Raw genomic sequence first — 27,935 nt, 5'->3', positions numbered from 1 at the left:
GGTACACTAGTCAAGTACTATTGGAGGATGCGGGGCGCAGAGGAAAACACACTTGCACACCATTGTTGGGTAGAAATCGAAAAGCAAGTCAGCCTCAAAAATTCAATCTTCGAAGCTCTGAAGGCCTCGCTCTCAGCACTGAAGTTAGAGGAGGCATGGCTTACAGCTCCTACCTACTCCAGCTTTAAATCAGTGGTCAACAAAGCCATAAAACGGCATTCTTTATTATTAGACAAAACTGCCCTGGCAATAAACAAACACACCTGGGCTGTGATACAGTCATACCAGAGGTTGAAACCCCATTACTACTTGCTAGGTAACTTTCCGCATCAGAAAAAACACTTTTTTCACGCTACTAAGGCTTGGGTCATACCCATCAAAGGACCTAACTCCGAAATGGAAATATGTATGGCAATCAAAGGAATGCCGCCTGTGCGGAGCTTGGGATGAGTCCTTACTGCACCTACTATGCATCTGCCCTGCTTTAACAGAAACACGCAAAACGGGCCTTCGGGAGGTCTTCAGAAAGGAACAAACAAGAACTTTAGAGCAGCAGCGATTCACTGTCTCATGGGCTCATCCATCCCACTGTCCTGCAGAGCTATAATATTTCTGAAAAACGTGGTAAGAGAACTGGCCAATGCTGAACCCGTTAACCAACTGATGCACTGTTAAGAACATCTGGCCCGAAATCACTGGACAGCCTTGCTTACATGTTTTTCTTTTTTTTTTAAATACTGCCTTTTTATATTTTTTACAAAAATAATAACAATGTGTATCTTTGTAAGTTTTACTCATGGTGGTTTTCCCACCCTATTATGTTTTTTTTATGACATCAAAAAAAAGTATATTTGACTTGACTTGAAAGGGTTTGTCATTGTAAATCCAATGTTAGGAAATATTATGACGTTGCTCCATTGCATTCCACTATTGCAGCCTGAAGTAATTCCAACCATTCACCCATGTTAGCTTATGGGAAGAGCAAACCTCATAGGTAGTGAAAACACACATGGGTATTCTTCACTACCTGGTCAGGATACACACATGTGTACCTGCCCTGTCTTTCACCTCCCACGTGCTTCACCCCTCATGACTTACCCTAGGGGTGCTCTAGTGGTAATGATAGGCCCCCTCAGTAATGGCTAGGGTTTAGAGAGGCCAGACTGAGCATCAGTGCAAGTGCATACATACAGGCCTGCAATGGCAGGCTTGTGATATGTTTAAAAGCATCAAATAAGCACCACTTCCTAACATGTGTAGGAAGGACATGCACACTTTCACACTGCATTAACGGTGGGGAGGTGCCCAAAGTCCTGAGGCCACTACAAGAGTATCAGCAAAACTCAGGAGGAAAAAGGAAAAGGTTTAGGGAACCACTTCCTCCCGAGTATCAGGTCTAACAGAAACCTCTACAGAATACCGTATAGGTAAACTTAATTAAAAACAGGCATTACAACCTTTATGACGTGGTTTAGCCACATAATTATGCTGGTACTGACAGTGAGAAAAGTGGTCTGGCATTCAGTGGCTGTCATTTAAATCAGTTCATATTAAAATAAGGAGTATGATACATTATTCACGGTGTGCTGTTGCATGCAACATCTAAAAAAGATTTTTTTAAATGACCTTCTCTTACCACACATTTTGTAGTGACTATACCAAGCATGAGCTGATTAAACAGTGAATGAAGCTAGTATTCAGCACATAGACAAGTTCAAAGAAAGATGTGTAAATGATGGAACTGCCTTCTGTGTTTTCCTTGGCGAGGAAGAAAGCTTGAAGTTACAGGTCATCTCCACCGGGCGAACTCAATTTGTGACTGCTTGCACCATTTGCTCTTTTGCTCTCCAATGACAGATTTAGCTGTGAACTGTCTCTCTACACTGATCTTGAATTTCCCAAAGTTTGCTGTCACATGGGCAAATTCTCCTCTCATCCAGAAGATTAGCACGGTCTAGGGCTAGATGTTCTAAGCATTTTCGACAGATAAAATGCCTCTTGCTATGACCAGAAGGCATAATGCGACTTGATAACTTCTTAACAAATCGCATTTTGCTTTTGCAATTCGGTATTAGGAAGGGGAGTGTTTAGGGTGCCCCTTCCTAATACCTTATACCACTGGTATGTATGAATTTTTTGCGACCTAAAATTAGGTTGCAAAACATTCGCAGTTACCACCAACAACAAGTTGGTGGTAACCCATTCAGAAATGGGAAGGGGAAACCAAGGGACTCCTTCCCCTTTGTGAATGTTAGGGCCAACATTTTTAAGAGCAGTCAGTGGCCCCATGGACCACTGCCTAAGCTCAAAAAATGAATAGATAGCGTTTCATTGTTATTTTTGGAATGCATTCCATTTTTCTTTCAGGAAAACGGGAAGAATTACAAAAAAAATATTGCTATATTTAAAAAGCAATCACAGACATAGTGGTCAGCGGACCCCAGCAGGCCACTAGCCCTCGTGATTGTAGCCATTCACAATGGGTCGCAAATTGCAACCTGCTTCATGAATATTGAGGAGGGAGGTCCAGTAGCCACCCATTAGGAATTGCTAACCATGTAAAACATGCTGTTGTACATCCCAGTTTGCGATTTCCTGAAAGCAAATGATTAAAATTTGCTATTAAGAATTCACAAACGTGATTTCGCACATATGGCCCATAATTCCCTAGCAATGAAAAACCTTCTAAAGCAGGAGCTAACGGTCATTTGGCAAGAAAATGCAGGTGTGTAATAGATGAATATGCTTTCCTTTTGGTGTTGCGATAGTCTGCAGATTCCTAATGGGGGGGGTATTGGCCCATTTTGTTAAAGCTTTATTTTATAATACCATTTTACTGTATCAACCAGGAAGGTCTGTGGCAATAATAATGTATAAGAGTTGATTAAGAGCCAAGCATGTCTTCTTTTTGTGAAATTTTCCTAATAATATTTTTGCCTTCAAATCCTATCTTGAATTCCACGTGTTATATAACAGCTTCCCACAAAGATGTAAATGTAAATGTACAGGAATTTATATAGCGCAAATCACCGAGTGGTTTCTAAGCGCTTGCTTAGGGAACCCGTCCTGGTATTCCCCTGTGAGATAACCCCGGCAGGGTATCCACAAGGTGAAAGCCAGGCATCCCACCGCGAGGGGCCGTTGTGGAGATTAAGCAAGCTATTGCCCAGAGTCGCAGAGTGTGAATCCGTGAGTCGAGTAGGCACCGGAGCGAGAATTGTCGAGTCCATGGACATTTTAGGACTCAAGACCCCGCCGAGCCGGGAATTGAACCCTGGTCCCGGGCTGACCTCTGCTTCCAGGTCTGCCTCCTCTAACCAGTGAGCCACACTTCTCTAGGCACCGCGCTGCTATGCTACCTTTTGATGTAGAACTTAAATAAATTATTGTAAATAAAAGGGAGTCATGAAGACATCTAAAGGTATCACCAGTTTTACCTTCGGGTGGTGGAGTAGGGCTTGTGGTAAAAATGAAAGATCCTGTCCAGGCACCATAACTCTGGGTTGTTACTCCATTCCTGGTGGATTCCTGGTAGCTGCCTTGTCCCGGCTTCTTATCCATTCTCACTCTGCCTCCAGCATTGCTGACTTTTCCTGCGTTGATTGCGGCTCTGCAGATGGAAGAGTCCTGAGGGCAAATCAGCAATAATTAGGAAATATTGCATTTGGTATTCATCTCTTTCTTCACCTGGCCAAAATGTGCTTAATTTGCCATATTTCCTGTGTAGTTACAAAAAACAATCAGCACATTATATCGATGTGTTCAACAAATAAACTTACATCTGTATAGATATCAGTCCCCCACACGGCGGCTTCCAGTTTCAGGCATCCTTCTGGACAAATAACTCTAGAAGAGAAAATACAGTTGAGCTCCATATCTGTGCGCCTTAGCTAACTGTGGTGTGAACAAGTTACTTATGTTCGGTAAAGCTTTTTCAAGTAGAGACTCTATCTGACCACAAATTCCTCACCTTAGATTATTCCCCAGTAATCCGACAGGATCCATAAAATCTTGAGCAGTATCCCTGAGCGCAGGTAGATGACATTGTTAGGCTCTGTGTCAGCTTTGTCCACGTGGAAAGTGGCATCACAGTGGCCATATAAACGCCAAACAGGCATGCTGATAACAGTTTACTTTGTGACTATTTCCAGGCCAAAAACAGAGCGCCATATAAATATCAATCTGTTTTGACCAGTGTGCAGTTTTTAATGGGATATTGGAGAAAGAGCCAAGTTTGTAGAGAGGCTAGGATGGGACAATCAGTGAGGAATGTGCAGTTAAATATGGTCTCTGTTGACAGAAGCAATCGGACAACAAGACCCAGGTTTAGCACAACCAAAACACTAGTTCACATAAGAATAAAGGCGGTGCAGCACACTTCCTGTGCCCGTTGTCCCTGGGCACTAACACAATACACAGAATTAGAAACACAATGGAAGGCGCACTCAAAGAAATTGCGTAGATGCTTGTATTCTTGATTTTTCTTTTTCTTTATTTGGGTAATTATACCAAAGAAAACATGCACAGCCAACGCGTTTCGTTACGTGTTGTAACTTCGTCAGGGCTAGATCTGTGATGGAAATGTACAAAGGTAGAGTAGGCGTAAAGTAGGACAGGCACCATGGGGTTGGCGTGGGGTCTAAAAGGATTCAGTGAAGCCGATCTGGATGCCTGTTTACAAACGGATGAGAACTGGCCGGTCGCCGTAATAGTGGATCGATAATGTTGTATACAGAGATCTTATAACGGTGATATTTGTATCCAGAATTACTCTGCGACAAGTAAATGAGCTCCTGGATGTTTGGAGAGATTAATGCTCAAAGACCGCGTCGGGGATCTAGATATCGGTCCAGTGGATATGGTATGCTCCACAATAGGAGTTAATCGGTCTTCCGGCAAAGTAACACGGATTCCGAACAGGTTCTGCTAAAGACTTCAAACTGCAGACTCATCACTGTATGGGCTTGCAAGTCCTCAAGAGGCTGCTTTTAGCTAGTGTGCATATGATCTTACTGATGAGCACAATCCATAGAGAGGTGGTCTGCTACTGCAAAGCCTTGTCCTTTTTAGGTCGAGCCTATTGCAGCAGCGCTGCACGCTTTGCCAGGCATGCAGTAATGGAGTATAGAGTGAAAGGTCAGTGGAAGCTACTCCCACTCTCCGCCCATGTTTTTAATTTACTCATGCCATTGTCTTTCGTAAATGCTGCCCTCTGATTGATTGATTATGAGGCTTGTTAGTCCCTCCTTATTATGGCCATGTTGTTATTTGTACCATCCCATGGCTACTGGCCCCTTTACTTCGAGTGTTACACAGTACGGTACATGTGATTTACACTGTGAGCACTACTTTGTCAGTGCCTTCCCGCTCCCTTCTCCCTTCTCTCCCCTCCCGCACTCCTGTGGTCCGTGCTTCCACCCCCTCCCATTGTCCATGATGCAATGCAATAGGTCTCGTGTAAATGTGAGTCCTATTGCAATGCAAAAACTCGATCTTGGCCACCTGTGGGCCGACGAGTCTCATCATCCCCTCAGTGACTTGTAATCAAAGGGCATGGTGCAGCTTTATACGAAATGCAGTGTCACGCGACGGCAGCCTCCCCTGCCTGTCATCAAAACATTTTTGCCGGCGCATTTTACGAGTCGGGCTTGAGGCTCGGAGTTCCTCCAGGTTTTCACTCTGCAAGCATCTTATGCAGTGGAAACAGGGGCTCCCGAGGCAGATTGGTATAAAAATGTATCTGCACTGCTTATTAATCAGCAGTCCTCCCCTCGTACTTCAGCAGAAACAGTGCCAGTTTTGGAGGTGAGCCAAATATAAGTGTAAACCACTGCCTGCCTCTACTGCAGCATCACTTTCTGTAAGTAGAGCTCGGTGCTGAGCCATCCCCCTCTGTCCCCTACCTTCAGATACAGCCCCTTTCATTCCCGTCTTCATTCCTCCTGATCAGCATCAACCCCCCCCCCCATGCTGTGCGACATGCCGGCTTTTGATTCGCTATGCATCACCGGTCAAAGGTCAAAGAGGCAATGACCATCAAGCGAGGACACCGTGTAGGAAATTGCTCTCAAGTGCATACGGGTATATGATGGAGCAGGGATCATGGGGGTAAAGGATGGGAAATGGAAGCAGACAGGCACATCACCCATTAGCTGCAAACCCTGGCCTGGAATTCAAACCGGAGTGAAATGTATGCTCCTTTAAATCATCAAGTGAGCTACTCATGCTACGGGTTTAAATTGACCACATTCACACGCTTGAAAGCAGGTATCCTCATGTAGGTCGTTTTTTTTTTTACAACCTTGCATGGCGGTGCATTGCTAATGAAATTATAATTAACACTCACAAGTATCCTTGTGAAAGTAAGAAATCTGAATTTATTCCTGCAAAAAAATAAATTAGCATTCATTTACTGTCACTGTAGCTGATAAATATGTGCATAAATCGTATGTAAGTAGACCATGCAGAGCCAATCAACATTGGTTGCAATCCATCAATAATCAATACAGTGGATTACTGGTCTGGGCAGTCAGCTTGAGTCTCCCTCTGTTTGAGGGGGTCACTCTGATTGGAAATCAATGCTTCTGATCATAGTATTCCCTCACATCTTCTTAGCATAAATTTACGTGGTCTACATTCCTTCGAAACGCAAGACATCACACCTGCACCAAACAAAAATATTAATAGCATGGAATTAGCGTAAAGTATTTTAATTTGCATGTTTTATAAACAGTTACATAGATAATCCGCTGTCCAATAGGAAAAGCACCCTGGAGAGAGTGTTTCATTAGAGAGAAAGCACACAAACAGCTGGGCTCAGCTCCTCTCTTCACTGGATCAACTCTTAGGGGGGATCAGGGGGTGCTTGGGGTGCTGCTAGTGTGGATTACTGCTGCGTAGCACTGCTGCCTTTGTTACAGGGGGCCGATGTTGCAGCCTTGCTACAAAACTGGCCCCTGGTAACAGAAGTCTAGTATCTTTGGAGCCTGGAGGAGTTTTGAAGACGTATACTAAGTTCATTTGTAGTTTGATAAAGCTGTATAGAAGTTCATTGGTAAGTTAAAAGAATCGATTTCAAATCGATCAGGGGCTTGTAGAGATGATGCTACGTTTTTGTTTCCGCATGTCCCAAGTTGCCGAATAGTAACCCCCTGTCCCAGGCTCTGGTTGTGCTGCTGCAAACCCACAGGACATAACTGCCGCCTCCCCCTTCACCCCATTACCGGCACCAGCTCACGAGAGGCATAAAGTTCTAAGCAGTGTAAGAATGTAGGGGCATATCATCAAGGGACAATGATAAATAACACAAAGCGCGCCTAGTGCTTTTTTTTTATTGCGGCCTATCTCTGGAATTTATCCCCCTGGTAGCACGTTATTAACAGCGATAAAAATTCCAGCGATATCGGGGAAATCGCCGTTTTGCAGGGAATATTGCTGGTTTTCCAGCGATGTTCCCTGAAAAACGGCGATAACTTTGCTGATACGTCCCTGTGGGCCTAAAAGCATAATCCACCTCCAATGTTAGGGATAGGTAAGTCTACATTTTAGCAGACATTCGTTTTTGGCAAAAACAGCGGTTTTCTCCAAAAGCTAACATCTGCTTCAATGCTGGGGCAGCCTTGTAAATATTGAGATGTGCACATCAGCGATATTTGCAAGGTTGTACTGCCCAGTGACGCCCACTTTGCATCTAATTAGAGATACAAAGCGAGGTGTCGGTAACAAGGCTGCTAACATGCGCTAATGCATGTTAGCACTGCCTTGTTAATAGGGCGAAAACATTATCTCCACTTTTTTGGCTTTTAAAGCCAAAAAAGCGGAGATAATCCCCTTGTTAATATGCCCCGTATTTCTGTAAGAAAAGGGGCGCCAAGCTTTTCTCGTGCTGTCTGTCCCTTGAAGCTGTATGTCACGTTGCACAAAAAATGTCACCTTTGTTAATACTTATAAAGTCCTAAAGGCGAGACCAATTGCACTGCAAATGCTTGTTTTGATATAGTGACCCAGTTGAAGAGCTGATCATCCTTCTAAGGGTCTTTGGTGCAATCAATGTCGAATGAAAGGGATTTCTTTGGATTGAGAGAATGGAGTCGGTCATCTACCTTGGAATGAGGAGGAGGGACGAAAAAGGAAGGCAGAGTGATGCTCGGGCCAACATGTAGTATGGTGACAACTTTCAGTTGGAAAAAGGCATGCTTCCTAAGAACCAGTTTGTCAGGGAAAAGCTGGTGTAGAGAGGATGGACAGACAGAGCTTGAAGCTTGCTGACCATTCTGTCCGATGTAATGTCCATCACGAAAACAGTTTTCAGAGTGAAGAGTTGCAGAGGTCAGCTGGGTAAAGACTCATAAATGTTAGGAACAGATTGATGTCTTATTGAGGAAACAAGCGCTGTAAACCTTTCAGGAGATGAGTCAAAACAGGTGTCTTGAACAGGAATGGTTGGTCCAGCAGAAAAGCCGACATGACTGACAAGTAACCATTAACAGTGCCCAGGGCGAGGCCTTGCAGGGCTGAAAATAAAACAAACACAAGCCTTTCTGACGATGGTACAGAAAAGAGGTCCACATGGCATGAGGACCATCAAGCCACAAATTTATCTCAATGGCAGGTGTATATAGTTTTAGTTGAGGGATGCCTGGTTGCCAAGATGGCATTACAGACCTCATAGAGAGAGTGAAAACGCTCACCTTCTGCCGCTCAATCTTCATGCATGACAGTAGAGTGTGCACAGGTTCGGGTGCAGAACCCTGCCCTGCTGCTGTGACCGGAAAATGTCCCATAGGGGCAGTTTGATCAGAGGCTCAATGCTCATGCTCCGAAGTATGGGGTACCAAATTGTCCATGCTCAATCCAGAGCCACTACGATGACTTGGACTTTGTCTGTCTTAATCTTTTTGAAAACTCGGGCAGGAGAGGGTTAGGCGAAAAGGCATACAGGAGTCCCGAGTTCCTTTTTAAATGGCATGCGTCTAAGAGTGAGAGCCACTTTCGTAACTTCAAGGCAAGGAAGTGCTGACATTTCATGTTCTCGTTAATGGCAAACAGATCAAATCAAGGTTCTTACCATTCTTGGAAAAGATCTCGCACCACCTCGTGGGGTAGTTACCATTCATGATCCACAAGGCATAAATGGCTGAGTTTATTTTCCCTGCCAGGTGTCGCACCACTAGGAGTATGTCCTGCCACTCTAGCTAAGTCAAGAGTGCCAAAGCCTCCTGACCCTGGGTTCATGACCCCTCCCTGCCCTGTTTGTTGCATTAACATATGATATTGTCTAAGTACACCTGAGCCCCCCACCCCCTTGATGGATGGTACAATGGCTTTCTGTGCCTAGCAAACAGATCTCAGCACAAGAAGATTGATATGAAGCTGGGATTCCGCAGGACACCTGAGTCCTCTGATCTCCACCTCTCCAAGGTGGTTGCCTCAACCCAGAAGCGGTGTATTGTTCGCTGCTGTTAGTTCTGTTTGAGGAAAGGAGAGGGGTTTGCAGCGGACCCAGTCTCAGTTAGTCAGCCCAAACCCCATATCCTTTGCTATCTCCTTTGAAATCTGGACCAAGTTGGAGAGGTTCGCCTAGTGCTGTGCCCACTGGAGCTTCAGATCCAAATGCTAAGCTCACATATGCCATCTGGCGTGCTTTACCAGCAGAAGGCCATCAGAAACAGCAGCTTAAGTGAAATCCAGGATTGAGGCTGAAACATCAGGATCAAAGTCTGAATATCTTGGAGTCTCTGCTCCCGGGGGGTAGGTGTAGAAGTGCACTGTATCCAGAAAAGTTCAGATGAAATGGTTCATCTAAGAAGGAGTCAGATGTGAATTAGGCACATTGATAGTGAACCCCAGCAAGTGCAAAAGGATAGCCATAGTCTGGACTTGGGTGGCAAATGCCTGGGGGGAAACTGCCTTCAGCAGGCAGCCGTCGAGGTAGGAGGAGACTGGTTGTACCAGCGGGAACGGACGTCCATAGGTGCCCCAGTAGGAGGAAAAGGACTGCTGCTGCAACCGGGCAGATAAATAAAGCTCAAGAGATCTGGCAGTGACTTTGCTCTCCCAAAAGTGCTTAAGCACTGTGTCAGTCTTATTGCAAAGCATGCGGGAGCCGTCGTACGGCATGTCATTCAGTGATTCCTGGACATCCCACAAAAACCTGGTGGACCGCACCCATGCATGGTGATGTAGTACAACTGTGGAGGCCATGGCTCTGCCTAGGGAGTTTCTTGTGTTTGGGTTGACCTTAGAGGTTGAGACCTGCACCGTCAGGCTTTCAGGGGGCAGCGGTGAGAGAGGAAGACCAGGTCTCCTGGGAGGAAACATTGGTGTCAGGAAATCATATGATGCACACGAGCCCCAGTGCAAGGTTGGCCCAGGACCCTAGAAGAAATTGAGTGAGGTTCTCATTAAAAGGAGGAAGGGCTCATCGAAAAACAATCCTTGAGGAAGCACTTCTGTGACAATGTTGATCTTGACCTTGACTACTGACAGCTGTTTTCAAGGACCTCCACAGCCGTGCACTTCACATTCGCAAAGGATCTGTCTTCCTCCAAAACCAGGCTCTGAGGGGAAACCATTCCAGGGTGTGGGAAAGTATCCTGCCCACTGGTGTAACTGAGCTCCACATACCAGTTCTCAGCAGGACCAAACCCTTCCTTCTCATCTCCCCCTACAAAGAGGAAAGGGTTATCAATGGATAGCAAAGTCCAAGGGTTGGTGGGGTCTGGACGATGCAGCAATAACCTTGAGCTGTGTCTTGGTGGCGCTAGCTCAGAGTCGGGAAAAGGTATGAACTCACCATTGTCGATATTAAGGGAGGGAAAAAGCTCTTGTGTCAGCATTAGATCAAATCCTTGGAGCAGATCCAGAGTGCCCAGCTTGTTTCAGGGGTGCACCACCAGCAGTAAACCAACTGGGACACACAGCGATTCTGTGGAGCCCAAAGACATTCTAGCAGGAGTTGGTGGTTCAAAGATGGCGTGTATGGCTGTATAAAATCCTTTGACTTGAACAGACTTTGCAATGGCATCGGAAAACTCAGAGTAGTGGGAACAGGCTCTGATGCCAGCTGTGCAGATGGAGTGCGGGAACAGGCTTAGAAGCACAGAATTTGGAGGGTGAAGCTGAAGTGCTTTTCAACTTATTTTTCTTGTGCTTCTTCGACTCATCCTACTTGGAGGAGAAATTATTTGAGTACAAAGGCCATTCTGCGGGAACTGCTCAGAGAGTGAGACTGGGACTAAGAATGGAGCAGAGACTTCTTCTGCTACGCTGCCAGGAGCTTCATCACATACCCTAGCTTTGCCATAAGGTTCATCAAGTCACACTCAGCACGGGCCATGGAGTCGTGACTCAACACTCCATATAAGGCTTAAAACCAGTAGGTTTAGAAGGGGATATGTCCCTAGCAAACTCGGAGGAACTGCTCCAAAGCAGGTCAACAAAAGGTCAAACCAAGCATTAGAAATGCCAATAGGCCTGACTTTAAAGGAATGTTCCATGGTTAAGTGAAGCATTACAAATAAATAGTATGGAAATTAATATGTATTTGTGTGGAATCAAAGAACAATAGAATAATATTGGTGGAGGTTAAAAGGTTGGGTAAAATTTGCACTATCAAGCCAGACCTAAAAATCCATGAAAGTTAAAGCTTAGCCAATTGGACAAATAAACAAAATGATCATGGAGGGCAAGAACTTTTTTGTGGAAGCACACCACTTTTCCCCGATCAAAACAGGTTTTCCTGGCTCTCAAAAATGTGAGCGGAGCCAAAGCCCATGTAGTGATGGTCACATTAAATTGTCCGGCGACAGCTGCCCTGCCAAGCTAGACAATAAAATGTGGTAAAAAAATAAATGAAGTAGCTCCCAGAATCCAAGCTGTTGGGAGGAAAGGAACTAAAGTTAGCTCGCTGAGGTCAGGCTTTTATGAGCACCGCAATGTAATTTGCAAAGCGAATGGCCTCAATGTGGAGCTGATCAACGCCCCCTACTGGCATTAATATGTACTGCTCAAGATTTCCCTAATATCTGTGTTGGAGTAAAGTAGTGGTTTATTTAACCTCTCCCATGCTGATGACGAGCTGAGCTCATCATCAGCAACGGTGCTCGTGTGCTGATGAAGAGCTGAGCTCGTCATGGCTGTTAGAATGTTCACACGCAGGGATAATTCCCCTGCTGTGCTGAGTGTTCTAAGGAACGGGCGTGGCCGTGACGAGCTCAGCTCATCATCAGCACACGAGCACTGTGGCTGATGACGAGCTGAGCTCGTCATCAGCACCGGGGTGCTGTGCGCACCACCCCCGATCCCCAGCACAGCGGGGGAATTACCCCCGCAGAGAAGGGGTTAAAAGAGTGTTAGGCTGCTTGTCAAGGACGCCATTAAAAATGCACCAAAAATCTCACTTCAGCAAAAACAGGGTTATCAACCAAACAATGATTACAACATTCATGGTATATCTGCAAATCAATAGTTTGTCACACAGCGACTTCAGATGCTGAAAGGCTCGATGTTTTCTAGCAGGTGTGCCAGCTAAATATATTGGAATGTGCATGGAAACACAGGTTCCTGCATAATATTTCCCAAAAGTGTATAATCTGGAGTATAGTGCGCCCCCATGAGTAATTTTGTGTCTAACTTGTTATGGAGTTTTAACAGGGCTAGATGGTCAACTTGGAATCAAGGCAAACACATTTTAGTTCCAAAATGTTTTGTTCAGAAATTACAAAGTTTTCCTCTGCAGCTTGTAGCCCAGTGTAGGATGTTCAAAAATGTATATCTTTGAGACTGAAAGCTCCATTTTAAATTGTTTATAGGGATTAAGGGTTGGCGGTAAACAACCCTGTTTTTTTTTCATCCTCATATCACTATTGTTTGCAAAGTCAAGCCTGATACCCGACCTGTACCACTCCAGGCAATTAACAATTGAACATCTAGTCCTAAGATCAAGTCCATCCAGTTTTCTGGTTACTGGTTCCACGCAGGTGTAGTCATGGGACAAGGGAATTAGGTTCTTACAGTTCCATCCCAGATCTTACTACTTGGGCCACCCTCAATTCCCGTACCCATTTTGCAAATAGTTTTAACTGCCTGGAGCTAATCAAGTACACGAGGTAGTATGGGGTCTGTCCATTTCTTGCAGATCTCTCTTCTGGCAAGGAGGATCATATAAAAAAGTAAGTCCTGTCTGTTTGCCGATAGGGACAGAGTCGGTTGATCTTCCAGCCCTATCAGTATCAATGTTAAGCTTATTTTTATATTGGTTTGCAGAATATCGTTAGTTACTTTCTCGACCGTATGCCAATACTCCTGTGGCTGGGGGCATTCAAAAACCATATATCGATCGTCAGCACTTAGCATACTGCATCTACGGCATCTTGGAGCTGGGGCTGATATACATTTTCCACGTTTCTGGGGGGTCCAATAGAGCCTGTTAACTGTAAAGAAGTGGTTTCTCTTCAGATTGGCTGATTTAACCACCTTGTAGAGTAGTCTGAATGAGAATTGTCAGATTCTCTGCATCTCCATCATCTGAATTACCCCATCCCAGATCTCATATAGTGGTTTTAACTTCTTATCTTCCGAGAGCAACAGAGTTCAGTAACAGTCGGTGACTTCCTTACTTTAAAGGCCTCATTCTGCAATTTATTTTCAAATTCCCACACTCCGCCAATCTTTCTTCTGTTGGCCCCCACCCAAGATTGCAACTGCAGGTATTTGAATCTTGGGAAGGAATCACCTGTTTTTGCCATCAAGATTTTCCATGGCACCACTTCCTGCATCACCAGAATATCCCCCCACAGGCCCTGGTTTGCCTAAAAGGATTCTGCAGTTTTTAAACTGGAAGGCCATGCAATATAGTCTTAAATCCGGAAGAGCAACCTGCCTTTTTCCAACTTACGAATCAATTTCTTCCAGGCAAGCCTTGCTCCCCTCGCTGCCCAGACAAAACTAACCAATTTCCCCCATAGTTTATCGGTCATGCCTTTGGGAAAAGTGTGAGGAATACAATTAAAAAGAAATGTCAGCTTGGGTGGTAGCACCATTTTAATTAGATGTACTGTTCCATATAATGTCAGTGGCAGATTCTTCCTTCTGGCAAGTGTTTTGTCAATTTCCTTCGCTACCCTCTCAAGATGGAGCTGAGGAATTCCCCCTAATGAGTTGGTGTTGCCTATTCCAAGGTATCTGATCTCTCTCTGAACATCTCCTTTCCAAACTGGAACATTCCAACACAATATCCCAGTTTTTGCCTTGTTGACCAGCTAGCTAGATAGCGCCCCAAACTCTTCAGCTAAAATTTCCACCTTGGGAATAGTTAGGACTGAATCTGCCATAAAGATGACAAGATCATCCGCATATAACACGATTTTCTTTTATATGTACCTGCACTAAAAGCGACTACCTGATTATCCTGACGAAGCATCTGGGCAAATGGTTCGATATAGATATTCAAGAATAATGGTGAGATGGGGCACCCCTGTTGCGTCCCTGTAAATATCTGGAAACTCTTAGTGAGAGAACCATTGAGGAGGATCCTAGCAATTGTACTGTTATATAAAGCTTTTAGTGTTGTTATAAAGCGTGGCCCAAACCCCATAACCTCCAGTTCTTCCTATAAATAGTCCCAACATATGAGGTCAAAGACCTTGGCGGCATCCAATGTAAATACCTCCAAGGGTACCGACCTTGATGTGGCCAGGTCTATGCTACCAATTAATTGCCGAGTCAATTCGTGGATCTTCCTCCCAGGGAGAGATCCTTTTTGATCCACATGAATTAGTTGGGGAGCTAGTTTAGCCAACCTACATGCTAGATTGCTAACCATGTTAAAGAGGTTCTCCCAAGCAGGGAGGACTTCATCTATTAATATGTTATATACTTCTGAGGGGAAGGCATCTAAGCCAGCAGCCTTTCCATTCTTAGCTCTCGGGGTTGCCCCCCTGATCTCGTCCTGGGTAATTGGAGCATCCATCATCTTTTCCCCATTCAATACAGGGAGGTCAAGTGTGGTAAGCCAACCTTTAAGCTGTTGGGGGTCTGGAGTAAAGTCTTCCCTATAGACCTGCAAAAAAATTGCAACTATGTGATTCTGCATACTTTCCCAGTTGTCAAGCACCTCCCCTGACGGCCCCCGCAGCTCCTTAATCTCATTCCTAGTTCTTTCAACCCCCGCCTTCTGGGCCAATAGCGACCCTGCTTTCTCTCCATATTCAAATTCCTGCCACATTGTCTTACACTTTAACTCCAGCCTGATCTTATATTCCAGTTGGGCCTCTTCTAACCTCTTCTAACCTTCTTACCATCCCCTCCTTTTCTTCTCCCTCACTTATAGATTGCAAGGCTTCCTCAAGATTTTTCACTTAACTTTCCATATTTACTAATCCAGCCCACTCTTCTCTACTTTTAGCACAGCCAAGACATTTTAAAACCCCCAGCATATATGGCTTAAAGGCATCCCACACTAGTCCAGGGGAGGCAGTGTTTTAGTGTTTTTATTAATCATAAAGTATTCTGATGCAGCCTTTTTCAAGGCAATCACCAACCCCTCATCTAAGAGAAGGGCACGCTTTATTGTCCATCTCTTACTAGGCTGCGGTCCTGGGGCCTGTAATGTCATAATAACCACTGAGGGATCTGAAATGTGGGTTGGAAAATGTTCAATCTTTTTAATATTGGACGCTAAGCATCGTTTAACCCAAAAATAGTCCAATCTGGAAAAGTGACGATATTTTTTACTGTGGTAGGTATACCGTCTCACCTTCCCTCTCAGATGCCTCCAAGCTTCTACTAACCCAAGGCCCTGCATCAAGCTTTTCAAGTTATGCCTCGTTCTAGGCACTGGGGCGCTATCCCTCCGTGTACACCAGTCCAACAGGATCCAACAGTATATTAAAATCCCCGCCCACAATCACAGGGACTGATATATCTACAAATCTCAGTTCCAACTCTAGTGTACTGTGGGTCGTCCCCATTAGGTCCATAGAAGCCGGCACATATGAACTCACTCTCTGCCCATTTTATACCCGCTAATACCCATCTACCAGAGCTATCCGTTCTTGAGGACTTGAGCTCAATTCGACTGCCTCTTCGAATTGAAATTGCAACACCCTTGCAGCCTTGTGCTTGGTTGGATACTGCAAAATTCGGGTTCCAACCACACCTGCCAAACAGATCCTTACTCTCACTTGCTAACAAATGTGTGTCCTGTAAAACCATGAGTTGTACCTGACTTTCTTCCAGATACCTCAGCACTACCCTCTGTCTGGGTTTTGACCTAAGGCTGTTCACATTCCATGTAAGTTTATCAATGCTAGCCATCGTACTTCCTCTCTGATTTTACCTCCTGATTCATCGCTGACTCATTGAAGCTCACCCAACTGGGCGATCCTGCGGACTTCTTTTTTGTTAAACAAACCTTTTGAGAAAATGTATGTTTGCAAAAAAAATAACCATGAGTGTTACTTAGGGTTTCTGGTATCGTGCTTTCTCTAAGGAAAGCAAATACTAACAAGTTCTTCACCAAAGATATGCCACTCACGCATCTAACACCCTCCTCCCCCTACTTTTCAGAAACTACCTCACTTGCAGGCATTCCAAATCATAGATCTTACCCCACAAAAAAGATTTCTGTAGTGGTTTTCTGGTTCAATATTAGCTCACAATTTGTCACTGAATGAGAGTCCCCTCTACAAGCCTACATCCTGAACCCTTGTTGGTAGGCAACCTAGTCATTTTGAGTAGGATTGGGTACATCACCCTTGCCACACAGACCAGGTTACATACAGAACCAAGGGTGGCCACAGGAGCTCAATGGCACAAAAGAAGCACTCTGACAAGTCTGCTTTTCTTAAACTGAATTAGGTAGGAAGAATTTTAAGAAATATATTGAAACCTAAGGAGGAAGGCCACTTTAAAGAGTAATTTTTCACACCTCAGGATACCCAATGGCGAATTAGTGGATCTTTTGAATAGAACTTCAATACTAGAAGACATCTTGCCATTCCGGCAGTGAGTTTTGGAGAGTCACTAAACACTGTTACATTGCAGCAGGTTGGAACATAATGACTCATCATAGTAAGACAAATTTAAAACATGGTCACAGCAAACGTGAGTAGAGCTTATAAGAGATACCTATACTGGCCACACATATAGAAATTCTATCCTTAAATACATTGTCACCCTTTTGCAGATCATGTCTGATGACCAAATGGGTTGCTCTACTGTATGATCTCCTTCCTAAATATTTATAGCTGACAGCTAAAAAGTATGTCAAATTAAGTAATAGTAGATGTGGTTTCTAGTAGCTCAAATAATGGTGTAGAATACCACTTCATAAATTCCTGATGAATCTGGCCCCATTTTGGGACACACATTCAGTCTTACCCTTGTTATTATATATTGGCCACCATAGAATATTTTTCTGTGATACCTTGTATCTGATGCCTGCCCTGCATCACAATCTTCGCCACCACAGTAGTATTTTCCAGCCTCATAAAAAAAGCTTTTGAATTATTGAAATAAGTTCTTCATTTGATGCAATTAGCCAGTGCGGGTTTTCTATGGCCAGGGTATGGTCCTGCTTTTTCCCAGCCTAAGGACCAATCTTACCACTGAGTATTAGAGAATCTGAATGTATGTAAAGTAAGGTTGGTAGACTCTCAAATATTAGAAATAGAAATAGGCCATGTCACCCCTCTATATAAAGGAAGGTATAGCACAGTAATTGTACTTACTCTGCTGTGCTTTGAGTTAGTTGTCTTGCTGTGGTGCTGCACTGAACAGGAACTGAAAGAAAGAGAAGTAAAATTACTATATCAAGATACTGGCTAAAAACATGACCCTATATCAAAGGATTTAACCTTAAAAAGCCTCACATTTTACTATGTTTCCCGTACTGAATGCTGGGAACAATCCTAGGAAAACTAGGAAAGGGTAAAGTCTTTAGAAATAAAAGATAAGAAAATGTTTCCCATCCTCATTGACCTCAAATGTTTCTTAAGATAACATTTCCCATCCATTTACAGTGACCAAACCTTCTAGAGTAGGTTGTTTTGACACACAGATGTTCTATTCCTACAATTTGTAAAGTGTCCTGAACATGCAACCGCTGATATTCACATTAAATGTCAACTCAGAAACTGGAAGTTGCTATCAAAGAAATGTTGTCAAGCAAACCTGGCGCAACGGTTTGGAGACCCCTTGGCGCCGGAAAAAACAGCTGGACCCCGCTGCTGTTTGACTTTCTTGTAGATTCTTGGCAAAATACATCACCATGCAGGACCCCAGGGGAAGTGAAGATGCAGTCTAGTCTTCCCCCTGGGGTTGTTCGCGCGGGGAGGGCCAGGTTGGGGGTAGGGTTTGTGGTTTGGGGGTAGGTATAAGAATGCAGGAGAGGAAGGCGACTTCCTCTTCCTGCATTCTGGCATTGTCTGGTGAGGAAGTTAATTAAGGAAGGTGCAGATAAGGGGTTTGGTTACAACGTGTAGCTGTGAATCGCCGGGGGCCCACTGGTCGGTGGAGCGGTGTTTTGGCGCCCGGTGGATGCGGTGTTGCGGCAGTCCAGGTTCGGGTGAATATGGCCAACGTTACGGCCGCGGAGGTGAGGGAGGCCTTGAGGGTTCTGGGGCTGGCCGGGCAGGAGGATCTGCTGAGGCCTGGGGATTTAAGTGAGGCATGGGTGGGGCTTGAGCAGGTCCCACGGGCGGACTCTGTGGGAGTTTCTGCGGCGGTGGTGGCATGCATGGAGGAGCCATTACCGCCGGGCTGAGGTGCGTCAAGGAGGGGCACAGCAGTGAAAGAAGCGCCACGCGAAGGATGGCGTAAGAGCCTGCCTCCGCGCCGGGATGTGGCAGAGGGATTGATTGAGCGGCATATTAAGCCGGTGGTGGTGAGGAAAGCTCCCCCGCGGCGGCTGAAAGGAGACACAGCGGTACAAAACGGGGTGTTGAGGGACGGAGCATCTGAACCAATCAAACACTCACACCCAGACTGATTTGCATATAGCCATGTCTGAACTGGGGTGGCAGAGTGGGCTAAAGAATGGTGATGGATCAAACCCAGATCTTTTGACTTTGTGTGAGTGTTTGATTGGTTCAGATGCTCCGTCCATCACCACTCCCTTTTGTACCGCTTTTGGCCGCCATAAGTGTGGCAGGGTATGCTCAGACGTGAGTCCCTTGCTCACTTTGCCACTGGATTCAAGCAAGCCGGGCTGAAGACTGCTGGAATGCCAGAAAACGGTCCTCGGAAGCTTGTTTCCGGTCCAGGGAAGGCATGGCTTGGCAGTTCGGGCTGGACTGTTCCCATGAGGCACAGGGTCAGACTGATTTGCATATAGCCATGTCTGAACTGGGGAGGCAGAGTGGGCTAAAGAACGGTGATGGATCAAACCCAGATCCTTTGACTGGGTGTGAGTGTTTGATTGGTTCAGATGCTCCGTCCATCACCACCCCCTTTTGTACCGTTTTTGGCCGCCATAAGTGTGGCAGGGTATGCTCAGACGTGAGTCCCTTGCTCACATTGCCACTGGATTCAAGCAAGCCGGGCTGAAGACGGCTGGAATGCCAGAAATCGGTCCTCGGAAGCTTGTTTCCGGTCCAGGGAAGGCATGGCTTGGCAGTTCGGGCTGGACTGTTCCCACGAGGCACAGGGTCAGACTGATTTGCCTATAGCCATGTCTGAACTGGGGTGGCCGAGTGGGCTAAAGAGCGGTGATGGATCAAACCCAGATCTTTTGACTGGGTGTGAGTGTTTGATTGGTTCAGATGCTCCGTCCATCACCACCCCCTTTTGTACCGCTTTTGGCCGCCATAAGTGTGGCAGGGTATGCTCAGACGTGAGTCCCTTGCTCACTTTGCCACTGGATTCAAGCAAGCCGGGCTGAAGACGGCTGGAATGCCAGAAACCGGTCCTCGGTAGCTTGTTTCCGGTCCAGGGAAGGCATGGCTTGGCAGTTCAGGCTGGACTGTTCCCATGAGGCACAGGGTCAGACTGATTTGCACATAGCCATGTCTGAACTGGGGTGGCAGAGTGGGCTAAAGAACGGTGATGGATCAAACCCAGATCTTTTGACTGGGTGTGAGTGTTTGATTGGTTCAGATGCTCCGTCCATCACCACCCCCTTTTGTACTGCTTTTGGCCGCCATAAGTGTGGCAGGGTATGCTCAGACGTGAGTCCCTTGCTCACTTTGCCACTGGATTCAAGCAAGCCGGGCTGAAGACGGCTGGAATGCCAGAAACCGATCCTCGGAAGCTTGTTTCCGGTCCAGGGAAGGCATGGCTTGGCAGTTTGGGCTGGACTGTTCCCATGAGGCACAGGGTCAGACTGATTTGCATATAGCCATGTCTGAACTGGGGTGGCAGAGTGGGCTAAAGAACAGTGATGGATCAAACCCAGATCTTTTGACTGGGTGTGAGTGTTTGATTGGTTCAGATGCTCCATCCATCACCACCCCCTTTTGTACCGAAAGGAGACACGGCAGCAGAGGTTGGGGGGATAGGGGCGGGCCCCCAGTTTCAGGAGGACATGTCTGCCCAGATGATCTTGCAGGAGGGGGGCAGGTTGTAGGGAAGGCAGGATTGTTTTTCCCTGAGGAGGCTGGGTAAGGGGGGAGGCGGCATGTGAGGAAGATGGGTACCTGGGGAGACATGCCCATGGATCTTTCGGGGGGTCTGCGCTCTCGCACCCCGGCCCTGAGAGGGAGTGATGAAAAGGGCGTAAGGCATTCCTGGAGGCTGGGAGGTCAGGGGGCAGTGGGCTAACTGGCACATGCACCCCTTGGGGGCACATGCAGAGCGGGCGGCCTAGGGGGCATTGCTCACCCTTGCTGCCCAGATGGGAGGCCTTGAAACTCGAAGACAGGATTAGGGAACAGCGCCTGCTGGTGCAGGAGTAGGAGGCACAGTGGGCTGAATTGGAGGCGCTCAGAGCAGGGGCAGTATGGGATGAGGAGGCGGAGGGACCCTCTACGCCCACCTCGGAGGAAGAGAGACGGGCTGAGCAGGATGATAGGGAGAGGGCTGAGTGGGCCCAGCAGGAGCCAGTAGGGGGCAGAGGGGGACAGCAGTGGCAGTCAGGGACAGCCAGGACGGCGACGAGGCCCGACGATGCCAGAGCCCGACCAGGTTGGAGCGACCTGAGGGTTGGAGGGGATCCCAGCTGGCGGAGGTGATCAGAGGGGTGGTAGGTTTGGCGGGGCGCAAGACAGCCCCTGGATGCCACCATGAAGCAGCAGGGGGTCAGCGGAAGCCTTCCCTCCAGCGCAGGAGCGGGCGACAGCGTCCTGGATGGAGCGCGAGAGTTGTGGTGGTGTGGAAGTGCAGGAAGGAGTGAAGAGAGAGGTATGTGAGGTTATGTGGAAGCCTGTGGAGGATGAGCCCGTTTTGCAGTTGGACTATGGTTCTGAGAGCGATGAACTGGAAGACGGGGAGGTGAGGGATGACGTTGACAGGACGGGGGGTGCAGAGCAACAGTGGTCTTGGTTTTTTGCAGGCCTCACAGACGAAGAAGGGCAAGGCAAAAGTAGACACCACCAAAGCCAGCTGCTCGAAAGGACGGCCGGGAGTGACGAAGACACCTTTGTCAGGTGATGGGTCTGGTGGTCAGCTTGGGACGAGGGCCCGAAGGGAGGCCGGAAGAAGGCATGTAGGGCGATGGGTGTGGGGGACGGGTCATTGCGGGACACAAGGGAGTTAGCAGCCGGTGTGTCTGGGGTGGGGACGTCCAAGACGGAAACAGGTAAGGTGGTGGTGACGTCAGGGGTCCAGACTGACAAATCTGTAGGGAAAGAGGACAAACCTGATGGGAAGGAGGACAAAGATGGAAAGGGAGAAGACAAGCATCAGAAGAAACTGCTGTATATGGGTTTGGCCATGCCCCTGGGTTCCCACTTATCGGATAAGATTAAGAGTAGGATTTGGAAGCACAAATTAGTGGATGTGTTCAAGCTCTTGCACAGAGAGGTGCAGGCGAAGGAACGCTCTAAGGATGAGGAATGGGAGCTAACAAGGCGACCCAGGGTGCCAGTGAGCATGGAAAATTGGACGTCCGCCTCTCTCATTTACGCAAGTATATATTGCAAAAAACACTTAGACAGAGCTATCCCCATTTTGAAGTACATGGATTATAAGGAAGGCCCAGTTGCATATCGGGGGGTTTGCCTGGTTGAGTTATGATGAGGAGTTTCGGGCCCGAGTTAGCGTGAACCCCGTCAAGCCTTGGGGAGAAATTGATCAGGAGCTGTGGATGCAGTGGGTGGCGTTGACGCACTCGTCTGCGTCCACGCACACGGCCAGTGGTTTGCCGGTTCCTTACCGGTCCTTTACGCCGCGGCTCACCCAGTCAGGGGCAGGAGGGGCTGCTGCACCTACGGGAAATACCAGTCAAACAGCTAAGCCAGGCACCAGCACTACAGGTGCATGCTGGAGCTACAACAAGGGATATTGCTTGTGGTACCCTTGCAAGTTCAAACATGAGTGCTCCAAATGTGGAGGCCGGCATGCCGTCTCTCAATGTTTCACCTTGGTCACGCCTTCGGAGCAGTGGCGAAACACAAATGTGAAGGGTAGGGGGCAGCCTGGATGGAAGGGTGCCTACTCCGGTTGAGTTGGAGGCGATGACCCGTGGCTCTCGTGTTACCCGGACAGGCAGGCGGCTTTGAAGTTGCAGTGGGGTTTCGCGGAGGGTTTTCAAGTGGACTATCAGGGACCGAGGGTGCAGAGATGGGTGGACAATCTTAAATCGGCTATAGAATTGCCAATGGTGGTGGCGGGCAAACTGCAGAAAGAGGTGTTGGAAGGCAGGGTGGCGGGCCGTTTGTGGATTGGCCGCTTGAACATTTGATCGTCCCCCCACTGGGAGTCGTGCCAAAGAAGGAGGAGGGTGAGTTTTGCATGATCCATCACCTCTCGTGGCCGGAGGGACAGTCCGTGAACGATTTAATAACAGAGGTAGACTCCTGGGTGCTCTATGCGTCAGTAGATGATGCGATCTGCCTTGTGCGGGTGTGTGGGCCAAGGGCCTGAACTAGCAAAGTGTGATATCAAATCTGCTTTCTGCCTTTTGCCAATACAACCTACAGATTTCTCTTTGCTGGGAATGCAGTTTGCAGGGGCCATCTACATCAACTTTTTGAGATGTTTAGCACATTTTTGCAATGGGCTTTTACACAGATTAACCGGCATCGTAACTCACTATCTGGAGGACTTTCTCTTTCTGGGGAAGGATCAATCAGGGGACTGTGGCAGGGCTCTCTCACAGTTTTAGGAAATGGCGCAATGGTTTGGAGACCCCTTGGTGCCAGAAAAAACAGCTGGGCCTCGCTGCTGTTTGACTTTCTTGGGAATTGAGCTGGATTCCATTCACTGGATGGCTCCCCTCCCGCAGACTAAGGTGGAGGAGATACAGGCGTGTCTGTTGTGGGCGATTGGAGAAAAGATGATTGCATCGAAGGCAGTGGAGCAACTGTTGCGCTTCCTGAACTTTGTATGTTGGGTAGTGAGGGCGGGACGGACATTCTGCCGGCGGCTCGGCATGGTCATGTCGGGGGCAGTCTTACCACATCACAGGGTCCGGATTTCCATGGGGGTGCGGGCTGACTTAAGGACATCCTCACTGATTTCAATGGGGTGTCACTCGACTTTGTGGAGGAAAGGATGGTCTAGCAAATCCAAATTTACTCTGACGCAGCCAGGGCAGCAGGTTTTGGCATCTTTTGGGATGGCAGATGGTGAGCTGAGGATTGGCCGGCCCATTGGGTGAAGCAAGGGAGGAGCATTGCGTTTCTGGAGTTTTTTCCATTGTTGGTGGCATTGGAGGTGTGGGGGTCAGAGTTTCAGAACAGATCGGTGTTGTTCCATGTGGACAATATGACTGTGGTCGAGTTGATCAACCGACAGAGAGCAAGAGATCTGAGAGTGCTGCGTTTGTTGTGTCTGAGGTTGAATGTGGTTTTTCGAGCCAAGCATGTCCCTGGGGCGAATATTGGCATTGTGGATGCTCTGTCTTGTTCACAGTGGTAGCGGTTCCGGAGACTGGCACCTGGAACAGATCAGTGCAAGACCAGACTGCCGGCTGGCGTCTGGGCCTTGGGGGAGTGAGGGTGTTAGGCCTGGTGGATAAATCTGTGGCAAACTCAACGAAGCGGACCTACAGGCTGGCGTGGGCAGAGTTCAGCTCATTTATGGGATGGCGGCAAGATGTGGCATGTGGAGATCATTCAGTGGTGGAGCATGGGGTGTTGCAGTTTGTATTACATTGCATTGACAGGGGGTTGTCGTCCGCGACCATTGCAGGGAAATTGGCGAGTGTTGTCCTTTTATGGTAGCTTGTTTTTCGGTTTTGACCCTACGAAAGATGTGGTCATAGGTAGGATGCTCAGGGGTTGGGATAGGGAGCAGGGGGGGTGTTGAGGGAAGCAGTTACATTTGAATTGTTGGTCAAGTTTGTTGAGGTTTTACTGTTGTGTTGTTATGACAGTTTTGAGGTTCGTATTTTTCGTTTGTACATGGTATGGATTTTTTGGGAGCGTTCAGGGTTTCTGAATTGCTGGGCACGAGGGCCAGAAGTGGCAGGAGGTATTAGGAAATCAGGCTGGATGCTGGTCGCTTGGGGATTTGGTTGGGACAGTCTAAAATGGATCAGTTGGGGACGGGTAAGTGGGCTTGGTTGTGTGAGGCTGGTTGGGAGGGAGTGTGTCCGGTGGGTGAGTGGAAGGCATTTCTGGATTCCTCTGCGGCTGCAGTTGGTGAGATCTTCTCTCATGCGTCTTGGGCTGCACAGTTGATGGCAGTCTTGCGCATGGCATTGAACAGGTTGGGGGTGAACCCGGCGGGATTTGGGACGCATTCTTTATGCATTGGGGCGGCGACTGCAGCGGCACGGTTGGGTTGGTCATGGGATAGGATCCGACGGATTGGTAGGTGGAAGTCTCAGTGTTGTGAGCGTTATGTCCGGAAGTAGGGTCCTGGGCTGGGCTTTGGGTTAAATGGGGGTTGGGGGAGCTGTTTTTCAGGATGTATACTAATTCCTTTTTCTTTTCGTAGGTTGCGTGGGTGGCCCGGGGGAAAGACGGTCTCATGGATTGTGGGGCATTTGTTTGTGCACTGGGCCTCCAAGAATGCAGAGCAACCGGTGTACGGCTATAACCTGGGACTCAGAGGTGCATTGGTGGAGGAAAGGAGGGATGCGATGGGGGGCACTATTGCCCTGGCTTGTGAGATGGTCCCTCAGAAAGGATGCCCGGATTTGTTGATTATCCATTTGGGGAGAAAGACTTGATTCAGCTGCCGGGTCTGGAGCTCTTACAGTTGATGCAACGGGACTTGGAAGTGATGAAACAAAAATTGTCTGGGACTTGTATTACATGGACTGAATTTGTCCCAAGACGGATTTGGAAAGGGGCGATCAAACATGGGGCAGTTGAGATAGCTCGAAATTAATTGAACAAAGCTATGAGGGTTTTTTGCGAAGACAGAGGCTTTAAGGTGACAGCGCACCCTGGACTACGACTGGAGGAACGACTACTCTTTAGGGATGACGGTGTGCATCTTTCGACAATGGGGAACGCCTATTATATGCTGGAGATGAGAGATGTGGTCAGCAAGTTGTGGATCGAGGTGATATGGTGTCACAGGGATGCTTGAAGGAATGGGGGCGAAAGATGCAAAGTAGGTCCCTTGGGGGATGGGGGGGGGCAGGTAACCGCCCTAACGGGGGTTCCCTGGTTGGCAGTACTTGGGAGGGGTGGGGGAGTCACTAGTGGGCGCACCCACCTATGGTGGGGGGGAAGAGTAAATAATGGGGGGGGGGCTGGAGGCATGAGGGTAATGCCAGGATGCTAAGAGAGATCGGAAGAAAGGGATGAAGAACGGAATGGGTCATGGAGTGGAATGGAAGGTGAGTCCGGAGTGTATGAAGGCTGGGTTGATGTTGGGGGGGGGGGAGTTGCTGTTGATTATTGTGTATTTGGTTGTTGTTTATGTTTGTGCAGCCTGGACCTAATAAATGATCTTTTACGCCTTAAACATCAGTGTGGCCTGATTATTGCGCGAGGAAGTATTCTCCTAATCCCCAGTATCAGATGGAAACTAGCCAAAATTATTGCAAGGCAAAGGCAGCTGTGAAGATATCTAAAATTATCACCAGTTACACCTGAGGTGCATTGCTCAGTTTTACCTTCGGGAGGCTGAGGAGGGCTTGTGGGTGGGAAGACAATGTTGGATGATGTAAAAACGAAAGATCCTGTCCAGGCACCGTAACTCCGGGTTGTTACTCCATTCCTGGTGGATTCCTGGTAGCTGCCTTGACCCGGCCTCTTCTCCATTCTCACTCTGCCTCCAGCATTGCTAACTTTCCCTGCATTGATTGCGGCTCTGCAGATGGAAGAGTCCTGAAGGAGAAGCAGCAATAGTCAGGAACTAATAATAAGATATTTCACACTTACCTTTTCATTCATAACTTAATTTGCCATATTTATTGCAAGGTTAAAAAAACAGTCAACACATGAGATGGATTTGTTCAACACATAAACTCACGTCTGTGTAGATATCAGTCCCCCACACTGCAACTTCCTGTTTCAGACATCCTTCTGGGCAAATAACTCTAGAAGAGAATAGAGTATCACTACTGTCAGCTCCTGATGTGTGCACCACAGCCCTGAGTAAATTGGCCTATTCTTTTTTCTCTCCTAAAGAACACTTAGGACCATATCATCAAGAACGGCGATAAAACTTTATTGCCGCTTTAGAGGTACGAAACTGCCGCTAAAGAGGCGATAAGGGGCTTGATAATATGCCCAAGAGAATTCCAATAGAAGCCCAGGTTCTGGTGTGAAGGACCACAAACCTGGGATTCTTTTGGAATTCTCTAAAGCTGCATTAATGTTATCGCCGTTCTTGATAATATGGCCCTTAATTGCCTGCCTAAGAAGGTGCATATAGCTCGAAAACAACTATTAAGCAAAAAAATCACCAATTACTGCCGTTTTTGACTAGTTTCCTTTATTCCATGTAACTTTAGAGCCAAGATTTGTAGGCCACAGTTTAATTTGAGTGGTAGTGGCCCAAGAAACAGCTCAAGAATTACTACCAAAATATTTTTCACAGAATATTGTATACCAATTTTGGAGAGATAACTGAAATTGTAAAGAGCCCAGTCGTTGCTTTTATGAAGAAAGAGATTCATAAGATTCTGTCAAACTGTCGACATAGTTAAAGCATGACAAGATAACATATAATGCAGGGAGGGTAGTGTTATACTTGAACTTATACTGTCTTGCCTCAACCTGTGCACTGGCAAAATGAACAGGTATCTCAGGACAATGAGCAGAGGTTAAACATTGGAAAGATAGGTGTCAGGATCCTGAAAGATCACACAATAACCATAGTTTGACTTCATGCCCTGGACACGCGCACTGTGCTATCTGAAGAGTGAGTATGGTAGCAATTCTTCTACCACGTATTTCTGCCCCTAATTAATGGAAAAAACTAGGAGTTGGATGTAAAGCTTGAATTAATCTCAGCCACAGGCAATCACTCGGGGAAGCATCTCAATCCATTTTTTTAGCACACCGTGCACCTCAATTTGGACCCAGTTATCTGCAAATCAGCTGTGACCCTGCTTCTCATGGGAACAGTCCAGCCCGGACTGCCAGACAAGATCCACTCCGAACCGGAACAGAAGCAACCCAGGACCGGTTTTGTCCATGTTATGGGCTCTTCAGCTTGGTATAGCTTGGTTCCAGTGGCATAGTGTGCCAGGAACTCACGCCTGGGCACACCGGGCGCGACTAGGCATCAAATGCAAAAAGAACAAGGTGATGCATGGAATGCTTGAATTTATCTCAGCCACTGGCAATCACTTGAAACGCATTCCCATCAATCGTTTTTCACACAGTATGCATCCTCAGTTTGGACCCAGTCATATGCAAATCAGCCTT

At 47.1% G+C, this 27,935-nt stretch overlaps 1 protein-coding gene across 1 annotated transcript in view; it reads right to left on the bottom strand.

Annotated features, from left to right (window-relative positions):
* Positions 1–27,935, bottom strand: part of LOC147747769 (uncharacterized) — an 802,967-nt gene that overhangs the window by 74,394 nt on the left and 700,638 nt on the right. Inside the window, exons 64-68 of the mRNA XM_086926120.1 lie at positions 26,533–26,599; positions 26,174–26,387; positions 17,733–17,784; positions 3,780–3,846; positions 3,438–3,627 (exon numbers count right to left, since the gene is read on the bottom strand). Of these exons, the coding sequence (XP_086782246.1) occupies positions 3,438–3,627; positions 3,780–3,846; positions 17,733–17,784; positions 26,174–26,387; positions 26,533–26,599 (590 nt within the window). The remainder of the gene's footprint in view (positions 1–3,437; positions 3,628–3,779; positions 3,847–17,732; positions 17,785–26,173; positions 26,388–26,532; positions 26,600–27,935) is intronic.

This window comes from Lissotriton vulgaris, chromosome 1_1 (genome assembly GCF_964263255.1).
Source record: "Lissotriton vulgaris chromosome 1_1, aLisVul1.2, whole genome shotgun sequence".
Classification (NCBI taxonomy): domain Eukaryota; kingdom Metazoa; phylum Chordata; class Amphibia; order Caudata; family Salamandridae; genus Lissotriton; species Lissotriton vulgaris.
Note: the sequence above shows the minus strand (reverse complement) of the source record. Positions and strands in the feature narration are given on the sequence as shown.